Source organism: Hipposideros armiger, unplaced genomic scaffold (genome assembly GCF_001890085.2).
Source record: "Hipposideros armiger isolate ML-2016 unplaced genomic scaffold, ASM189008v1 scaffold_8, whole genome shotgun sequence".
NCBI classification, from domain to species: Eukaryota; Metazoa; Chordata; class Mammalia; order Chiroptera; family Hipposideridae; genus Hipposideros; species Hipposideros armiger.
The window spans coordinates 2573877-2594926 of NW_017731358.1; the positions used below are offsets into that span (position 1 = coordinate 2573877).

The following is a 21050-nucleotide window of genomic DNA, read 5'->3' on the forward strand; positions in this document are numbered from 1 at the left end:
TGTAATGTGTTGCTCAAGATGCCTTAGTATATGTGGTCTGTCCTTGATTGAAAGGTTGCTATGGGGTGCATGACCATGTATAAGCTTCAGATTGACATTTCCTCAGTTTAAAAGTAAATCTTGTGAGATTTGCACTTTCAGCCAAGATGGAATAACAGATCAGATTTACCCTTTCAACTGAAACAACTAAAAAGCCAGACAAAAAAATATGAAACATTAGTTTTCAAGACATTTGACATAAGGCAAAGAATGGTAATTAATCCCTGAGAGTTGGACAATAAATGGGGTGAGCCCCCCAAATGCCCCAGTGTGCTGCCTGGCAAGAGTCTCTAGGATAGTCACAGGTAGAGGATACCAGGAAAAGCCTGATGGTTTCCCTACATTGAGGAAGAAGCAGGAAGACTGGGACGGAAAAGCAAATAGAGTTCACAAGAAAGGCTCCCCAGTGAAGAGAGAGTTGCACAAAGAGAAAGCTGCTTTTTATTATTTTCTCACTGTTGATTTTTAGCTATTTGACTATTTTGTGTCCTAATGTGGTTTTCATTGTATTTATCGGGCTTGGGTTTGTAACTGCACATGAACTTATTTCTTTAGCATACATTCTGCTTTAATCCAAGCTAGCTTTGTTTAGCCTGATAGAACTATGAGTCATCTTTCCCCAGACCCTCCTACCAGCACATTTGCTGTATGTCAGCTCCTTTTAATCATTAAGCCCTTAGGACATTAGGTTCTGGTCAGAGTCACACTCACTTCAAAATAAAGGTTCAGGTCTATCAACCATGGCCAAGATACAATAACCAAACCTCAAACCAGATTAAGGTTTAGTCAAAGATAACACCTTGGCCTCAGTTATGTTTCAGCTCCAGACTCATGAAGGCAGAATGGCCCCAAGAACCACATCCCCTGGGAACCGGAGAGAACAATGCATTGGTTGATACCAGGACCTGGAGCCATGATCAATTCCTCTCTGTCTTAGCTCTGTCCAATAAGTAGAGCCCATGACCCCAACTCCCATAGTAACCATGACTAATGATTTTACCCTTATATTGGGTTGTCAGAAAAGTCATGACGCATTTTTGCAACAGATGGTGCTAGTTCATTTTTGGAAGTACTAGAGTCATTCGCATCTATGTTATTGCTATGTCATTTGACAGCTGACAGTTCTAGCTTCATTCTAATAAAAACTGAGCAATTTGGTTGACTTTTGTTGGAGATTTTACAACAAGTTGAAGGCGGAAGACCAAACTGTGCATTTTTGCCATATTTTACTGTTTTACTTCCATAAAGGGAAGAATGCACATCAAGCTTGTGAAAAGTTGCATCAAGTTTATAGTGACAATGCTCTACAAGAACGTCAGTGCCAACGATGGTTCACGAAATTCCATGCTGGTGATTTTTTTTTTTTTTGAAGATTTTTTATTGGGGAATTGTGGGGATGGAAACAATGCTGGGGAATTGGGGGAAAGGGAACAGACGAGTTGCTGTCGTTTTGTTCTTAGTTGTGGAGGACGTTGCTTCACTGGCCCAAGTTGGCACCATCATTGCGCTCTTCCCGGGCGAGGCAGATCAGTCGCCAGCTTCTGGACGGCCACTCACTGCGGCTGCTGGCTACATACGATAGCCCATGGCAATCCACTGCAGCCTACGCCATCACCGGCAGCCAAGCTCCAGGTTGAGCCATTGTTCAGCATCTTAGCTATAGAGGGCAGTGTCACTGGCCCTCATATGTGGGATCCGAACCGGGCCCTCTGGCGTCCCAAGCCAGTTCTTAACCATTGCGCCATTCGGCCGGCCCCTCCATGCTGGTGATTTTTATCTCAACAACACTCCTGGGTCAGGGAGGCCCACCGAGGTTGATGATGACAAAATAAAGGCATTGATCTAGTCAAACCCACGTTACACGACATGAGAGATTGCAGAAACATTGAACATCCATCATTCAAGCATTCACGACCACCTGAAGAAGCTGGGATACGTAAGCAAGCTCGATATTTGGGTTCCTCATGAACTCAAAGAAGTTCATTTGACGGCTCGTATAAACATCTGCAATATGTTCAATAAATGTGAGGAAAATGATCCTTTTTTGAAGTGACTGATAACTGATGAGAAGTGGATCATTTACAACAATGTGGTGAGCAAACGGTCTTGATCCCGACGTGATGATTCGCCTCAAACGACATCGAAAGCAGACATTCATTAGAGGAAGGTTATGCTCTTAGTGTGGTGGGATTTTAAAGGTGTCGTGTTTTTCGAGTTCCTACCAAGGAACCAAACAATCAATTCGAATGTGTACTGTCAGCAATTGGACAGTCTGAATGAATCCATCATCCAGGAACGTCCAGAGCTTGTTAATAGTAAAGGAGTTGTGCTCCATTATGACAACGCGAGACCACACACAAGTTTGATCACCTGTCAAAAATTATTGGAGCTTGGGGCAGGCCGAGTGGCTCAGTTGCTTAAGAGCTCGCTCAAGAGTTTGAGCTCTGAGCAACAGCGATTTGATGCCCGGCCCGAGCTGAGCTGCCACTGAGCTGCCAACAGGTGGCAGGATGGCTCAGCTAAAAAAAAAAAGAAAAAAAAATTATTGGAGCTTGGATGGGATGTGTTGTCACACCCCCATACTTGCCTGACCTTGCGCTGTCAGACTTCCACTTGTTTCGCTCTCTTCAAAACTCCTTGCATGGTATAACGTTCAATTCAGATGAGGCTGTAAATCAGCACCTTGTTCAGATTTTCACAAATAAAGACAGGTCCTTCTATGAATGAGGAATTATGAAGTTCACTGAAAGATGGCAAAAGGTTATCGAACAAAACAGGCAATATCTTTGTTCTTTATATAAATAAATGACCTTTGAAAAAATAGAAAAAAATATGTCATGACTTTTCCGACAACCCAATATAACCAGGCTGCTAGAAGCCATCAGGGAGCCAGGTTTTTGAGAGCACTAGCTCACCTGTGTCCCCAGATTTGGCACCAACTCTTTTAAAAAATCTTTACTTTCTTTGCTGCAAACTCCTGCTGGTGTCTTTTTTTTGGCTTGCATGCAAGCAGGGAAGTGAACCCTTTAAGTCTACAGTAAGTTTTCACTAACTTCTCTAATTTGTGGGTTGCTGTCTTTCATGAATTTTGGGAAATTCTCAGCCAGTGTCTTTTCAACTATTATTTTTGCTCCATTCTCTATCTCTGTTGCTTTGGGATTCCAATTACATATATAAGATCATTTGATCTAGGGCAGCTGGATGGCTCAGTTGGTTAGAGCATGTGTTCTGAATAACAAGGTTGCTGGTTCGATTCCCACATGGGTCAGTGAGCTGTGCCCTCCACAACTAGATTGAAGACGACTTGAGCTGAACTGTCCGAGTTGCTGCTAAGCTGCCAGTCGGTGGCTGGATGGCTCAGTTGGTTAGAGCATGTGCTCTTAACAACAAGGTTGCCAGTTTGATTCCTGCATGGGATGGCGGGCTTTCCCCTACCCCACAACTAGACTGAAAATGGTAACTGGACTGGGAACTGAGCTGCGCCCTCGACAACTAGATTGAAGAACAACGACTTGACTTGGAGCTGATGGGTCATGGAAAAAACACAGTTACCCAATTAAAAAAAATTATTTGATCTTATTCACAATGTGTTTTACACTTTGTTCCATCTTTTTTTTTCCTTGGTGCTTCAGTTTGAATAGTTTCTATTGACTTGTGTTTGAGTTTACTAATTCTGTCTTCTGTGATCTCTAGTCTGCTGTCAAACTATGCTTGAGTTCTTAATTTTTAATATTGTATTTTCAGTTTTAGAATTTGATTTGTTTTTATAGATTCCAGTTATCCATTGAAAGTCTATCTTTTAATCCATTTTGTTCACCTTTTCCTTTATTTTCTGTATTATAGTTTCTTTCTTTCAGTCCTTGTCTGCTAACATTTAACATTTTGATCATTTGTTAGTCTAGTTCAAAGGTTCATCAGTCACATTGTCCTGCCTCGTCATGTGCTTGGTAATGTTTTCTTGTGTGTCACAGTGTATATAAAAGAATTGTAGAGCCACCATGTGATATCATCTCGCAGTCAGTGTTCCCCCTTCCCTCTATTAGGCTGACAGAGTGATGGGCTGATCGTCCCAATGTAATCAGAGATTGAGCTGGATCTTGGTAAGTTTGCCATTTTACTTAGATTCATTCCACCTCTGGGTCATCCACATTCCTCAGGGGTAGCGCAAGCTTTTGATAAAAAACCTCTGTCTCCTCAGTCATGAAAGATTACAGGACATTGAGTTCATTCCTTTAGAGATGATGAACTTAGCTCTTTCACCTCCAGCCTATTCACCTTTAAAATATGAGAAATGTATTGAGGGAGAGGTTAGCCATGTGTGAGAGAGGCCATGTCCCTCTAATGAGGCATAGTTTTCTATACACCATGGCTTTTTGAAAATTTTGACCCAGTCTGACAGCCTTCCAAGCAGGTCTTTAACTCAGCAAATGCCCACCCAGATAAGCAGCCATGCACTGGGGCTCTTCTGATTTCCAGTCTGCCCCAGTAGCCCCACATGGCCACCATAAGTTCCTCTGGGTTTTCTCTAAGTTGAGGCTGATTCTCAGCCCGCACTTAGAATCAGCAAATGTTTCCAGAAAAGAAAACAGCTAGTGATTATCACTTCATCTTAGAATGGCTCTCCCTCCCCTCTTTGGAATTTTAGTATACCTAAAATTAGGTATCAAGTCCTTGTTACTTCACAGCTCTCCAATCTATTTTAAAATATGATATTTTTAAACTTATTCTGCATTTTCTAAAGTTGTTGCAGCACGAACATTGTCCTGCTGCAACCTACTACATCATATTTGGAAGCAAAAGTCACTTGTAAAACTCGGTTATATCATGTCTGCAATGCCCAAGGGTATAAATGATACCTTGTTTATAACCATAATTATAACATTTCTTTAGACTTAGACATTTATGTAAATTTATAGCTCACTGGAAAACCTTTTTTCTATGATTTTTCTACCTATTTGCTTGCCCTAAGTTTGTCTTCTAGATTTTAAAAAAAATAATTATTGAGATCTTACTGTGCATTCAACATTTTATGGGCATTGTAACATTTAACTTTCGCAACAAATCTCTAAGGTGTGAATTTTTTTTTTTATATATATATTTTTAATATAGCTTAGCTGGGCCGGCCGAGTGGTGCGTTGGTTAAGAGCTGGCTTGGGACGCCAGAGGGCCCCGGTTCAGATCCCACATATGAGGGCCAGTGACACTGCCCTCCACAGCTAAGATGCTGAACACCAGCTCAACCTGGAGCTGGGCTGCCATGAGTCGCTCGCCCGCGTGGGCATAGGCTGCAGCCCCTGCTGCAGTGGATTGCCATGGGCTACCATGTGTAGCCAGCAGCCAGCGTGAGCAGCCTTCCAGAAGCTGGCGACTGACCTGCCTCGCCTGGGAAGAGCACAATGATGGTGCCAACTTGGGCCAGTGAAGCAACGTCCTCCACAACTAGACTGAAGAACAAAAGGACAGCAACTTGTCTGTTTCCCTTCCCCCAATTCCCCAAGAAAAATCTTAAAAAAAAACAAAAACAGAAGGCTGTAAAACGGGAGGTCAGAAAACAAAAACGAGTTTTTGAAAATTAAGAATGTGATACTTGATATATGTTAAAAAAAAAAAAAAGGGTCAGAGGTCCAATCAAGAAAATTCTCCCAGAAACTTAAAAACAAAAGGCAGAGATGGAAAGCAGGAGAGAAAGATAAGAAAAACAGATTAATTGTGGAACTCCTGAAATAATGGGGGGGAAATGTGGTAACTATTAAAGAAATAATGCAAGAATTTCACAGAACTGAAGGAAATGAGTCTGACCAAGAGAGCCTGCCAAATGCCCAAAGCTTATTAAAACATATATACCCTTACCAAGGTACTTCATAGTAAAATTTCAGGAAAAAAGCTCCAGAGAAGCAGAGAAATGGGTTATACACAAAGGTATTATAAAAAATGACAAGTTATAAGACAAAGAAGCAGTGACTTCAAAATCTCAAGATGATTCTAGCCTAAAATCCTATAGTACCAGTTAAATGTGAGCCATTTTCAGACATGCAAGCTCTTAAAAATCTTACCTTTATGTACCCTTTCTCAGGAAGCTAGTCAAAGGTGTACTTCTCCAAAATGAGGGAATAAACCAAGCAAGAAGATACGGTGTTCAGGAAACAAAGGATCTAACTCAAGAGTACAGTGAAGTTGAGTTTCAGATGAGGGACAGAAGGCCTGGAGAGCAACAGTGCAATCTACAGCCCCAATCAAGTTCCAGGAAAGAAAAAGGAACTGTCATTATTTGAGACTATAGAAAATAGAAACTAGTTTTCAGAGGGCTTTTGTAATTTTGTTGGGAGTTTGGGAAAACTTAGTGATAACAGCAATTTTCAAAGGCAACAAAAAGACAAGAAAATTAACAGGAAAATCGCAGAGTTGTACAGGAAATGACATGTAATGATAACTTACTTCACTCAAATGAACAACTCTCCCATAGTCATGAAATAAAAACTAACTACTAATTGAATAAAAAAATGCCATCTCTCGGGCCGGCTGAGTGGTCCATTGGTTAAGAGTTGGCTTGGGATGCCAGCTGAGCAGCAGGGCCCCAGTTCAGATCCCACATTAGGGCCAGTGGTGCTGTGCCCTCTACAGCTAAGATGGTGAACAACAGCTTGACTTGCAGCTAGGCTGCCGTGAGTCACCGGCGATGGCGTAGGCTGCAGCCCCTGCTGCAGTGGGCTGCCATAAGCTACTGTGAGTGGCCGGCAGCCAGTGTGAGCTGCCATGAACCACCATGAGCAGTGGTCCAAGGGCCGGCAAGCAACTGCCTCACCTGGGAAGGGCGCAATGATAATACCAACATGGGCCAGTGAAGCGACGTCTTCCACAGCTAGACTGAAGAAGGACAGCAACTTGTCTGTTGTTCCCCTTCACCAATTCCCCAACAAAATCTTAGAAAAAACAAATTGCCATCTCTCTTAATTCAGAGATTAAGGGAGTAGAGATGGGAGAATGCGAAGGTATGACAGTACTCAAATTCTCAACCATCATAACAGGAAGTTACTAGATAAAGTATATAGAAACGTCAAGAAATACCAGTATAAGTATATAATTTAGAAAGGTGAAGATTAATGCATGCTAAAAACAGCTCAGAGTTAAAAATAGGTGCCTCTGTGGACTTGGCAGTGGGGAAATTTAAAGCTGGAGGCTGGCAGGCACTGTCTGTTACAACTCCTTTAAGATTAGTAGTATTTGAATTTTTAATCTATGTACATTATTTTGTTAAACTGTAAGATAACTAGGCTTGTAAAAAGACCTTCATTGTTTTACTCCTCCTCCTCCTCTTCAAAACATAAAACTTGTTGAATAATTTAGCATAAAAAATAATTTCCTAATCTAAAAAATGCCACAAATGGTTTAAACTCATACAAATAGTGGTTTTCAAATCAACCACACAGGCATTCTGAACTTTTCTTAGGCAAATATTTTAAGCATGTGCTGTAATTAGTGTAAAGAAACACAAATGTTAGATTAGCACTAAACAGATTTACAGTGTAAAAAATATATTTCAAGCAGTCATTGCCTGCACCCCCCACTCCATGCTAAAAAATGTGTAATTTTGGTTTGTGATAGTGAGCTCTATATTGCAGCTGTTCTCCATGTCAAGGTATCCAACATTCCAAATTAAATGTGTATAATTAAGTGATACCTTAAAGTGTTGCACTTTTAAAGCTGTCTTGGTGCATTTAACACAGAAATGCTAGTAAGATTCTCATTACCTCAGCCAGGTAAGCATTAGAATTTCAGGCCAAGTTACTGAAGGTATCAAACAGATTGGCAGTGTTTCCCTGGGTCTGATGGCCAGAATATTTCCAAATTTATTCTGAACCTGGTTGAGAAGAGTGAGGGCTCATGCTTACTACCCATACATTTCTGGAAACCTAATCTGGGCCTTGTAGTCATCCAAAATGGTGCCATGACATGTTTAAAAAACATTTATCTTTAAAAATACTATATAATGCTCCTTGAAAACCTATTACACTTATTCTTTTAAGGTGTTGTAATTTAAAGAATTGAGTTTAGGAAAGGGAAAAATAAACATAAAAAAAAGTTTATTTCTAGCCCTGAAAGAACAAAATTATTGAACAGAGTCATCAAATACAGCAGTTAATGTCAACGTAACAATTAAATAATTGAATAGGATTAAATTAAAAATAAGTCAATATAAAATTTGAAGACAAAACAGAAAAGACAAGCTGCTTTCAACTTAACTCCATTTCTATCTACCAAGAGAAAAAAAAAAAAAGCAACATGTTCTTACCAAAGGTGATGTTTAATTCCAACTATAATTCTGTTTTGCTTAATACAGAATGAAAATTTGTTTGACAGAATTATCATACATTCCTTTCTCCCTCTCATTTGGCAATATTCTAGAATGATGAAGGAAAAACACTTCAGTTCTCTCAAGGCCAGGCCAGTGTTTGATTCTCCTTTATAAAATTCCTACAATATCTACCACAGTGTCTTTGCCAAAGTAGTCAATAAATGTGTAGAGTGAGAAAAAAAAGTGTGTGTTTTTCCTTTTTTACACATGCATACACACGCACTGTGGGAAAAACTGATTTTAAATGTTTAAATATCTATTGTAGGAGCAATGGAGACAAGGACGACAATCTGTTTTATACTATGAAATTCCACTATAAAAAAATCTGGATTTTAGCTATATTCCACAATGATTTTTTTGACATCACTGGATATGGATATGTTTATTTTAAAACTTTTAGATTAAAAAACTGGTGCAAATTCTTTAGGCATCGATTTTCTTCTAACTATAGCTACTGCCTGATCAGATCTAGAATTATTCTGGCTAGGGAACAGTATATTTAAACAAACATGTATTTATGTGAGCCCTAAAAGAAAGTCATAGGTAGTTTTAAATTGCTTATTAAAGGCACAGGTTCATTTAGGACTGGTGGTAACTAGATACATTTTAAGCAGCTTAATATTTATACGTGAAAGGGAAGAGAATGTATACTATGTGCCAGGCACTCAACACATGAAGAGAGTTGTGTTAGCCTTGGTTTCTATTGCTATCACAATCACTCTACTTGTTTACTATCCTAGGTAGGATAAACTACTCAGTATTTCCATGGTTTCCCAGTTTTAACTGTTCCTAAAAGCAGCAAAAGGAACAAGAGGAGAAGGGAACTTTAAGACCGCCAGAGTCTGAAATAAAATAAATAAGTACTATAGTAATAATGTCCTAATAATACAAGAAGACTACCAAGGTAATTTTTAGATTTAAATGGAAATTTTCATTCTAAAGTGATGACAAGAGGGTGAATACAAAAGGCAGTTATCAAAAAAACATGAATCTTGATTCAGATATAATTTTTCTTTCAACAAAATCTAAACATTTTAATTTAAAATTAACTAATAAATCACAATTCCATATTGCTTTTAAGATTATTTTGTTTAAAAATGACACATTTCAGAATTAACCAAAGTATATTTCTATTACAAGTTAGTTTATCCAAGTAAGTAAAGAATAAACCACAGTGTAGCTCCCTTAACCTAGGAGTCAGATTTTAATGACAAAGTCCGTTGCCAGCAATGGACATGCAGGTAACCATCAAAAGTTGTAAAATACAAATCCCAAACTGCTTCTATAAACTGAAAAGACCTTCGTTGAGTCACAGGAATAAAAAAATGGGGCATTGGCACTGTATTCAATGAATATGGTCTTTATGACTTACACATGGAAGTGCCTTCTAGAGTGGTCATGATGATCACAGTCTTATCATCTAGTTGGTTTTCTATTTCATCGGTAGCATCTTCTTTATCACAATCCATCCAACTATTTACAAAGAATGTTCAAATCTGGAACCCAAGAGGCAATGTAGCTTTCCATCAGAAATAAACCAGCTTGCTTCTATAAAGTAATTTAGTAATAGCTAGAGGGGGCCAATATAATCCAGAGAAACATAAAATCAAGAACCAAATTGAAAACAGACCATTAAGTGCTCTAAATAAAAGTTTCATTATTTTACTCGTTTTTGTGAAACCTTCCTGCATTATAAAAAAAAAAAAAAAACCCCAAAAACCCCAGGCATTTCTATCCATCTTAACACAGATAATGGGAATGACAGGACATAAAACTATATTAGTTCCCCCAAATGTACTCCAAATCATCAAAACTGCTTTTATTCATTATTTGTACTATTGCAGGATGGCAAGTAGGTATGAAGTTAATTAGCAGAGAATGGTGGGAACATTCTGTTCCAAAACCAAACCACTGATTTTTCTCTTTTATGTGGCTCTTGGCATGCCAGAAGGGGCGACACTACATCCAAATGTAAAACAATCAAAAAATAAGGAGAAAGAGGAGAGGAAGAAGAGGAGGGGAGGAGAGAAGAGAGGGCAGTTTAATAATTAATGCTACAGGTCACAGACCTTTTAAAAATCTTTAAAATAAAGTATTGCTATCAACAAGCACATTTCATTTTTCTTCCTTTCTCCAGTTTTTTACATGAATATTATTTACTTATTTGAAAAAAATCAATAGTAGCTCAACATCTCAAATGATCCATGAATTTATGAAGAAATACTCTGTCATTTAAGTTCTCGGATAGTAAAACCTTGGTAAGGGGTTGGGAACAATGTTTATAACAAATCTCTACAGTTTCCTGGTCAGCAGCTGCATCTCTATGTAACTGACATTTGTCTTTCATGAATATAATCTCATCTAATTATTTTAGAGCTCACCAAGGTTCAAGACTCTCACATTGTCTCTACTAGCTCCAAATATTTTTCTCCTTTAAATGGAAAAAGAGTTACCTTTTAAATTCTGATTCAATGGTTATTATATTATTTACCATGGGGTGGGGAGCAGGGTGAGAGAGGGTTAATTAAAAAACAAACAAACTAAAATTACAACATATACAGAAACTTATTTCCAAAATGAAGGGAAAGAGAGAAGGGGAAAGTAGCGGCATCAATCGAAGTCATAAAAGCCCAAGTTGGAACAAGAGCAAATCACTTTGGTTCCTGAAGCCAAATGTGAAGAGGAAACGGTCAGAAGGGAAAATAAAATTGTAAGGATGTAGTCAATGGGATTCTCTTTTTGTCTCAATGATTTAGTTATAAATATAGATTATTAGTCTCTCTATACATGTAACAAATGCCAAACACCTCACTATCATGAAATTTCTAAAATCAACTTTCACATTTGTTAAAAAAGGTAAAAATCACATATTTTTCTTCCCTTCCCCCAGTTCAAATTCTGAACCAAAATATTACATGTAACAATAGCTGGTCCTAACTTCTATACAAAGTTAAACCATATCAAGTTCCTTTACCAATATAAGGAGCTACATAATTTCTATCAAACTTGACTCTAATTTAGGCCTAAGGAAAACAACTCAAAAGGAGCAAGTCGAGGAAAAAGAAAGCTACAAAGAAGAGGAAGAAGACTAGCAGATGAAATATATACTCTGAAAAACTCGAATCTGCCATTCAAGTATTGAAAATACCCCAAGAGGGGCAATGAATGGGATCTATTACAATGAAGTCAGCAAAATAAAATGCAAATCTCAAGCATTATAAATGGCCCTGATGGGCTGTCTGCTGAAAGAAGTAAGGCTAGTGATTCAGTCCACAATTCCTTTTGGACCCTAAAGAAGGGATTCAACACAAAGTTGTCATGTTGTTTTGCAATTTTCTCTTGGTTGTCTTCAGGAAGTAGTAGTTTGTTTGTTTTTTCCTCCATGTTACGCAGACCATTTCCTTAAACCCCGAAAGAATAATAATTTTCATATATTAAAAGACTTCTTTTAGAAAATGGAAAAAAGAATATGAGGCCACGGCAATGATGTTAACGGTTACTCTTCATTGCTTCTTTAGCTGCCATAATCAGTGGTGTCAAGCTGGATAACGGTTTGGCCAGTTTCAGGAAGGGATGCTGCCAGAAAGAGGGGAGAAAAACAAATGTGTAAGTGTCACCAGTTTAGGAGCTAAATATTTACTTTCAATTAAAGCCCCAAAGATTTTTATGAACCGTAAGAGATTTAATAAACACATATTTCAATACCTGCATAAAATCAACATAACCAATACATCGTTTGTACAGTTGAAAGCATAGCCTTTTTAAGTTTTTCTAATATTATAAAAATCTTAGTCGAATGACCCAGATGTCAGCAATGAACTGATCTGAGAATTCCTAATATTCAAAAACTCATATTATAGTATGATGGGTATTTTATTTCGAGCAGATAAAATGGTAAACTGGCAGCTGCCATGCTGCTGATGATGAACAAGTAGTGAAATGTAATGAATAACATTATGTAAACTTTGGTTACTTAAAGATCAAGTTTTTCCAAAAATAGTTATCATTTCCAATTTCACCTGTAACAATTCTTTGGCTGAACCCCTTTTCTCCACATCCATCTCCAAACATCGATTTAAGAAATCCCGAAATATTGGGGAAAGTTTCTCTGGGTTCTGAAGTTCTGGGGTTCCATTAGTTGCTATCAGGTATAAGGCCTAAAAACAGAAAAACATCACTGATATACTTAATGTAGCTCAACAAAAGTTAGAAAGCACTTTATAAAGTTTATGGGTCTTTCACATCTTTAAAGGCAATCATCATAAATACTAAAGTGAAGTTAGTATTTCTGCCCATTTGAATTAGATATTTTTCTTTTATTTTAGATGTTTCATTTCCCTAATTTCTTTTTCAAAAGTTAGCTTTAGCTTTTTTGGGGGAGGGAGGTTTATAAATGCAATACATATTGATAAAAGAACTATAGTACGTAAGGGTATACATAAAGGAAAAATGACCACAACCCCACCATTAACATATAGTATCCCATTTACTTTTCTCAAGCTTTTTTCAAATCACACTACATTTCCAAACAATGGAGTTTATTGAAACTTAAAAAAAATAAATAAACTAGCTATATCTATACAGCCACAGATGAAGAGGCAGAGCACAGAGAATATTTAAGACAGTGGAAAAACTCTGTATACTATAATGATAGACATGTTTTTTTCTTTTTTTTAGCTGAGCCATCCTGCCACCTGTTGGCAGCTCAGCAGCAGCTCAGCTCGGGCCGGGACTCTAACCAATGTTGCTCAGAGCTCGCATTCTTGAGCAAGCTCTTATCCAACTGAGCCACTCGGCCAGCCCTGACACATTTTCATTATACATTTGTCCAAACCCATAGAATGTACATCACCAAGCGTGAGCCCTAATGTAAACTATGGACTCTGGGTGACAATGATGTGTCAATGTAGGGTCACTGATTTTAAGAAATGTGCCCTCTGGTGAGGGATGTAGGTAACTGGGGAGGCTATGTATGTATGGGGGAAGTGGGTATATAGAAATCTCTTCCTCTCAATTTTACAGTGAACATGAAACTGCTCTAAAAAAAATAAACTTTAAAAAAAACAACAACCCAAAAACGAAGCTAGCTATATCCCAGCCTCATCCTCACTAGTAATATATTAGAGCTACAAAATTATTTTAATGGCTGGATTGACTAGTGTCATTAATTATATGGATGTTACATAATTTAGTCAATCTCCTTTCGAAAATCCTTGTATTCTTTATGTGCTTCTCTGGATCATTTTCTTTAAATTCCAAAAATGGAATTAAAAAAAAAATAGAACTCCCATATACCCCACCCACAAAGTTTCCCCTATGATCAATATCTTACATTAGTACTGTACACTTGTTACAGGTGATCAACCAACAGTCACATTTTCATTAAACAAAAGCGTAGTTTATATTAGGGTTTACTCTTTGTACTGTATGGTTCTATGGGTTTTCACAAATGCATACCTGCCATGTATCCACCATTAAAGTATCATATAGAGTAATTTCACTGCCCTAAAAATACCCTGTGCTCCACCAATTTATCATTCTCATACCCTGAGCCCCTCTGGCAACCACTGATCTTTTTTACTCTCTATAGTTGTAATCATACCAGACGAGTATGTAGTCTTTCAAGACTGGGTTCCTTCACTAAGCAATATGCATGTAAGGTTCTTCCAAGTCTTTTTGTGGTTTGATAGCTCATTTCTTTTTATCTTTTTAATATAATGGAATAACATTCCATTGTATATATGTACTATTGTCTATATACTCACTCTTTAAAATACAGTGTATTTATAAATTTCACATCTTGTTTGTTTCCAATTTGGGGGCAATTATGAATAAAGATACCATAAACATTTGTGTGTAGGTCTTGTATGGACATAAGTTTTTAACTCATTTGGGTAATGAGTACAATTCTGGATCGTATGTTAAGAATATGTTTAGTTTTGTAGAAAACGCAAATTGTCTTCCAAAGTGGCTGTACCATTTTGCATTCCTACCAGCAATGAGTTTCTGTTGCTCCAAATCTTCACCGATATTTGGTATTTTCAGATTTCTGGATTTTAGGCCACTCAAATAGGTATGTGTTGGCATCTCACTGTTGTTGTTTTTTTAAATATTATTATTGGGGAATTGGGGGATGGGAACAGCGCTGGGGAATTGGGGGAAGGGGAATAGACAAGTTGCTGTCCTTTTGTTGTGGAGGACGTTGTTTCACTGGCCCAAGTTGGCACCATCATTGCACTCTTCCCGGGCGAGGCAGATCAGTCACCGGCTTCTGGACGGCCGCTCACGCCAGCTGCTAGCCGCTCATGCTGGCTGCTGGCTACACACGGTAGCCCATGGCAACCCACTGCAGCAGTGGCTGCAGCCGTCGCCGGCGACTCATGGCAGCCCAGCTCCAGGTTGAGCTGTTGTTCAGCTTCTTAGCTGTGGAGGGCAGTGTCACTGGCCCTCATATGTGGGATCTGAACCGGGGCCTCCTGGCGTACCAAGCCAGCTCTTAATCAATGCGCCACTCGGCTGGTCCCTCACTGTTGTTTTAATTTAGCAATTACCTAATGATATGTTGAACATCCTTTCATATGTATATTTGACGTGTATATTGTGTGGTGAGTTATGTGTAGATATATTGTACATTTAAAAATTGGGTTATAGGGCTGGCCGAGTGGCTCAGTTGGTTAAGAGCTCGCTTGGGAGCACCAGCTCTGAGCAGTAGGGCCGCGGTTCGGATCCCACATTAAGGGCCAGTGATGCTGTGCCCTCTACAGCTAAGATGATGAATAACAGCTCAACCTGGAGCTGGGCTGCAGTGGGCTGCCATGAGCTACATGAGTGGCTGGCAGCCAGTGTGACCGGCTGATAGCCGGTGACAGCTGCTGTGAGCTGCAGTGAGTGGCCGACCAATGACCAGCGACCGATTGGGAAAAGCACCATGATCATACCAATGTGGGCCAGTGAAGCGACATCCTCCACAACTAGACTGAAGAAGCAATTTGTCTACTTGTCTGTTCCCCTTCCTTGATTCCCCAACGCTGTTCCCCTCCCCCAATTCCCCAATAAAATCTTAAAAAAAAAAATTGGGTTATTCTCTCACTGTTGAATTTTAAGTGTTCTTTGTGTATTTTGGATAACATCCTTTATTAGACAGGTGTTTTGCAAGTATTTTCTTTTATTCTGTGACTTTTCTTTTCATTCTTTTTTTTTTTAAGCTGAGCCATCCTGCTACCCATTGGCAGCTCAGCGGCTGCTCAGCTCGGGCTGGACTCGAACCGCTGTTGCTCAGAGCTCAAACTCTTGAGCGAGCTCTTAACCAACTGAGCCACTCGGCCGGCCCCTCTTTTCATTCTTTTTTAATAGTTTTTCTCAGAGAACATAATTCCAATTCTAACAAACCCAAATTTATTTTTTCATGGGTCATACTTTTTTGATATTGTATTTAAAAACATTGCCAAATTCAAGGTCATTTAGAATTTCTACTGAATTCTTTCAAGTTTCTGTATTGCCAAAATGCCATAAAAAAATGGTACCAACTGACATTCAAACCATCAGTATATGACTGTGCCCATTTCCTTGTCACTTAAGTTTACTTTATTTACATGACATTTCAACCAAAATTTTCATTTAAAATTTCATTCTAAGAAATTCTCTGAGATAGCAATTAATTTCAAGTTAAGATCATAAGACTGTTCTGAGCCACCACACTTCCATAGAAGAGATTAATGGGGAACTTCATAAAAACAAGTATTCCTCCTCTCCAAATACTTAACAACCATGTCTCTACTTTGTGATGAATCTTTCTGCTACACTCTATCTCCATTTATGTTAGCGATTATAAGCAGCCCATGACTCCCAATCATCCCCGCAGCATCTCCATTCTAATGCCCATGTGCCTCTGCACATTCCCCTTTCTAGCTTTAATTTTTCATACACGGCTCCCTGTTCCCTTCTCAAACATTCTTCTTACTTTATTATGGCCTGGCTCTCCCATGAGGATTTGGCCTCATCCACAGTGCTCTCTAGTGGTAACTTTTTCTCTCCTGTACCTTTACATAGGCCTGGAGATGAAGTGTCCTTTTGGTTCCTCGCTGCCTCTTTGAAGTCTCTATCTCCCTCCTTATCTATGCATGTAACTTCTGGACTTTCAAACTCATATCTACCTTTCCTTGTTTCAAAGATCTACCACTGTTATCTCTAACATTACTCTTAATTCAGTGATTTCAATAGCCACAAAGATGCTTGTGAGCCTAAAATTGCTTGACCTCTTCTCCATTGTTCTTGTCCTTTAGCCTACCTCAGCCACACACACACACACACCCATGGTCATGTCCTATACCTTATCAGTACCAATTACTGCAACTCTAAAATCGCAGTTGCACTCCAACTCCTATTGTTTTCACACCTACTTGTAGTACACCAATGCTAGCAATCGCTTGACTCCACTGGACCTAAATAAATCCCACTGATCTTCCAGGGTCCAGGATTACTTTCACATAATCATGTCTTTGACCCTCTTGCAGTTCACAGTATTCAAAACCCTGCCTACACCTTGCCTATCCCTATGCAGCTAAGTATAATGGAAGAAAAAGATACGAGTATTGTATATCCTGCTGACTGGCATTGTTAACCTCATATGGGCCCTTAGTGCTTCTAGCATTCATACTAGGTTTCCCCATTTCATGTATTCTTCCACACTCCTGTTTCTGTTCCAGGATACTATACATTTATTTGTTATGTTTCCTTAGGCTGTTCTTGGCTGTGCAATTTCTTAGACTTCCTTTTTGATGACCCTGACAGCTTGAAGGAGTACTACTGGTCAGGTATTATAATGTAGGATACCCCTCTATTGAAGTTTGATGTTTTTCTCATGGTTAGACTGAGTTTATAGGTTTGGGGGAGGAAGCTCAGAGTCAGGGTGCCGTTTTCATTGCATCATATCAAAGGAACATACTATCAATGTTAGTTAAGGCTGTTCATGTTCAGCTGATCACCTGGCTAAGGTATTCTGTCAGGTTTCTCTACTGTAAAGTTACTTTTTTCTCCCCTCTTCACACTGTGCTCTTTGGAAGACAGTCACTATGTGCAAGCCTCCTTAAGGGGTAGGGAGTGATGCTCTGTCTCCTTCTGGGTGGAACATCTACATAAACTATTTGGAATTCTTCTGCCATGAGAGATATTTCTCTTCTGCCCATTTATTTATTTATTCAATCACTTATATCAGTATGGACTCATATTATTTTACACTTTGGGTTATAATCCCACACTACTTTATTTTGTATCTTGGCCACTGGAGCTCTTTCGGTTTGGCCCCCTGTGGCCCTTTGACATACGCCCATGCATCAGTGTGGGCTTTTTTCTTTAGCTCAGAATTATTTATGATTCCATTTTATCTTTTTAGTTGAGTTTTATTAGATGTAACTCTTACATTATTTTAGTGTTTGCTTAATAGTGTATATAGCACTCACCTTTCAGTTATCATAATCGTCACATTATGCCACTTCACGCAGAGTACAAGAATCTTAGAATTCTCCCCTTCAGCCTTATACTTTGCTATCATTTTACTTATACACTTTTTTCCATGGATATTTTTATTCAAAGTTTTATCTTTTAAAGATATTTATATAAAAAAATCTTATATATTTACCCACTTAGTAACTATTTCTACTGCTCTCCATTTCTTTGTGTAAAGCCACATTACCATTTTCTTTCTGCTTAAAAAACTTCCATTTGCTGGTGATAAATTCTTTCAACTTTTATATGCTTGAGAAAATCTTTATTTCACTTTAATTTTTAAAAGATATTTCTTGGCTGTAGAATTCTTGATTGAACATTTTCTTTCAAAACTTCATTACATGTGTATTTAGGACACTTGAAGTTGTCTCAATGCTTTCACTTTTTAAAAATTTCATTTGTTCCTATGTTTCATTTTGGATAGTTTCTATTACTATGTCTATGATTATTAAATCATTTTTTTCTTCAATGTACGGTCTGCCATTAATACAATCTCAAACATTGTAGTTTGTATCTGTAAGCTTTTTGTTTTGTTTTTTACTGGGTAACAGTTTTTTTTTTAGGACCCATCAGCTCCAAGTCAAGTCGTTGTCCTTCAATCTAGTTGTGGAGGACGCAGCTCAGCTCCAAGTCCAGTGGTTGTTTTCAATCTAGTTGTGGAGGGCGCAGCTCACCATCCCATGTAGGAATCGAACTGGCAACTTTGTTTTTCAGAGCACATGCTCTAACCAACTGAGCCACCCGGCTGCCCTCTGTAAGTTTTTTTTTTTAAAGATTTTATTGGGGAATTGGGGGAGGGAACAGACAAGTTGCTGTCCTTTTGTTCTTCAGTCTAGTTGTGGATGATGTCGCGTCACTGGTCCATGTTGGTATTGTGATCACTGCACTCTTCCCGGGTGAGGCAATCAGTTGCCGGCCACTGGACGGCCACTCATGCTAGCTGCTGGCCATTCACGGTAGCTCACGGCAGCCCTGCTGTAGCCTACGCTGTCGCTGGCCACTCAGGAGCCCAGCTCCAGGTTGAGCTGTCAGTCACCATCTTAGCTGTAGAGGGCGCAGCATCACTGGCCCTCATTTGGGATCTGAACCGCGGCCCTGCTGCTCAGAGCTGGTACTCCCATGCCAACTCTTAACCAACATGCCACACAGCAGGCCCTTTTAGTTTTTTTAAAATATACCTTCTAAATGTGTCCACTTAACTCTTTTCACATCTGGAATGCAGGTATAAAAATTGTTTTGGGCCAGCTGAGTGGCTCACTTGGTTGAGAGGGTCACAGGTTCGATTCCCACATGGGCCAGTGAGCTGCGCTGCCAACAGTTCAGCTGGTCAGAGCACTTGCTCCTAACAACAAGGTTGCCGGTTTGACTCCCGCATGGGATGGTGGGCTACGCCCATCCACAACTAAGACAGAACACGGCACCTTGAGCTGAGCAGCTGTGAGCTGCCGATGGGCTGCCGGATGGGGCAACTGGACTTGGAGCTGAGCTAGCTGCACCCTCCATAACTAAGACTGAAGGACAACAACTTGGCTGTTTCCCTTCCCCAATTCCCCAATAAAATCTTAAAAAAAAAAAAATGTTTTAATGATTTTGTGTGCTCATTCTTTTATCTGTGTCAGTTTCAATTGATGGATATTTCTCCTCATTGTGAGTTGTAATTTTCATGCTCTTTTGCTTGCCTGGCAAACTTTGGATATTTAAATGATGGAGATATCTGTATTCCTATAAATATTCCTGAGCTTTGTTCTGGGACACTGTTACTTTGGAACTGATCCCTTCGGTCTTGTTTTTAAGATTTGTTAGGTGGGATCACAGCAGCATGTAGTCTAGGGGTAATTATTTCCTATCACTTCTATTCAATATCCTATGAATTACAAGGTTTTCCACCATGGCTGACAGAAGCAGGCACTATTCCCAGTCTTGTGAGTACCAGGCATAGTTCTCTCCAATCTTAGCAGATGGTTATATTCCCGGCCCTTGGACAGATTCTTCACACAGGTGTGCCAATCTCTGTTGAATATTTATGGGGGATTTTCCAGTCTCCAGACTCTGTCTCTGCGAGGCTTTCTCCTCTCCTGTACTTTGCGTCTTGTGAGCTCCAGCTGCCTTGGTCTCACCATGTTCTAAACTCCATCTCAACTCATGGAATGCACTATGCCCCACCTGGATTCTCTCTCTGTGCATGACCTGGAAACTCTCTGAAGACATTAAGCTGGAGCAATCACAGGGCTCACCTTATGCCTTTGCCATGTTTGGAGATCACTGTTCTTCATTGTCTAATATCCGGTGTCTTGAAAAACAATTGTTTCATATATTCTAGTGAAGGGTTAATTTAATCCCTGTTATTCCATCTTGACAGGAAGCAGAAGTTCCTGTTTGTCAAGTTTTTACCAATTACATCCACATTGCCAACTCCAAATATCAAGTCTCAGTCCTCATCTTACTTGACATAATTTTCAGACAAGTTGATTTTCCCCTCACTTTTTGCATGAAGACTCCAGGGCATATGTTTATTTGGTTTTATCTACTTTCTGGCCATTCTTCTCAGTCTCTTTTGCTAGTCTGCCACACCAACGCTTAACTATGGAATGCCTCAGGGTGTAAGCTGACCGTCTTCTATTGTCTGTCTATGCCCACTTGACCCGGTGACCCTATCTAGTCTCACAGCTTTAAATAATTTCTATAACTAACAAGTCTCAATTTTGTATCTCTAGTCTAGACTCCAGACTTGTATACCAACCAGCTTATTCAACATATCCACTTGGATGTCTTAATACCGTGTTTCCCCGAAAATAAGACCAGGTCTTATATTAATTTTTGCTCCAAAAGATGCATTTTATTCATTTATTCATGTACAAAAATCTACATTTACTCAAATACAGTCATGTCTGGCTGATGATCTTAACTGGGGCTTATTTTAGGGTAGGGCTTATATTACGAGCACCCTGAAAATCATGCTAGAGCTTATTTTCCAGTTAGGTCTTATTTTGGGGGAAACACGGTAGGTATTTCAAACTTAACATGTCTGAAACATGTCAAAATGTCATCTCCTGATCTCCCACTTGCCATTCCCACCCCCCTACTCTACCTGCAGCCTACCCCATTTCAGTTAAGGTGAACTGCAACTTCATCATTTCAGTTGCTTAGGTCAAAC

General features: G+C 39.2%; 1 protein-coding gene across 3 annotated transcripts in view; it reads right to left on the reverse strand.

Moving 5' to 3' along the window:
• Positions 1 to 8322: 8322 nt before the first annotated feature.
• Positions 8323 to 21050, reverse strand: part of PAK2 (p21 (RAC1) activated kinase 2) — an 88321-nt gene continuing 75593 nt past the window's right edge. For all 3 annotated transcript variants that reach the window (XM_019651719.1, XM_019651727.1, XM_019651729.1), the window contains exons 14-15: positions 12412 to 12549; positions 8323 to 11968 (exon numbers count right to left, since the gene is read on the reverse strand). In XM_019651719.1, the coding sequence (XP_019507264.1) occupies positions 11882 to 11968; positions 12412 to 12549 (225 nt within the window). In that variant the 3' untranslated portion in view covers positions 8323 to 11881. The remainder of the gene's footprint in view (positions 11969 to 12411; positions 12550 to 21050) is intronic.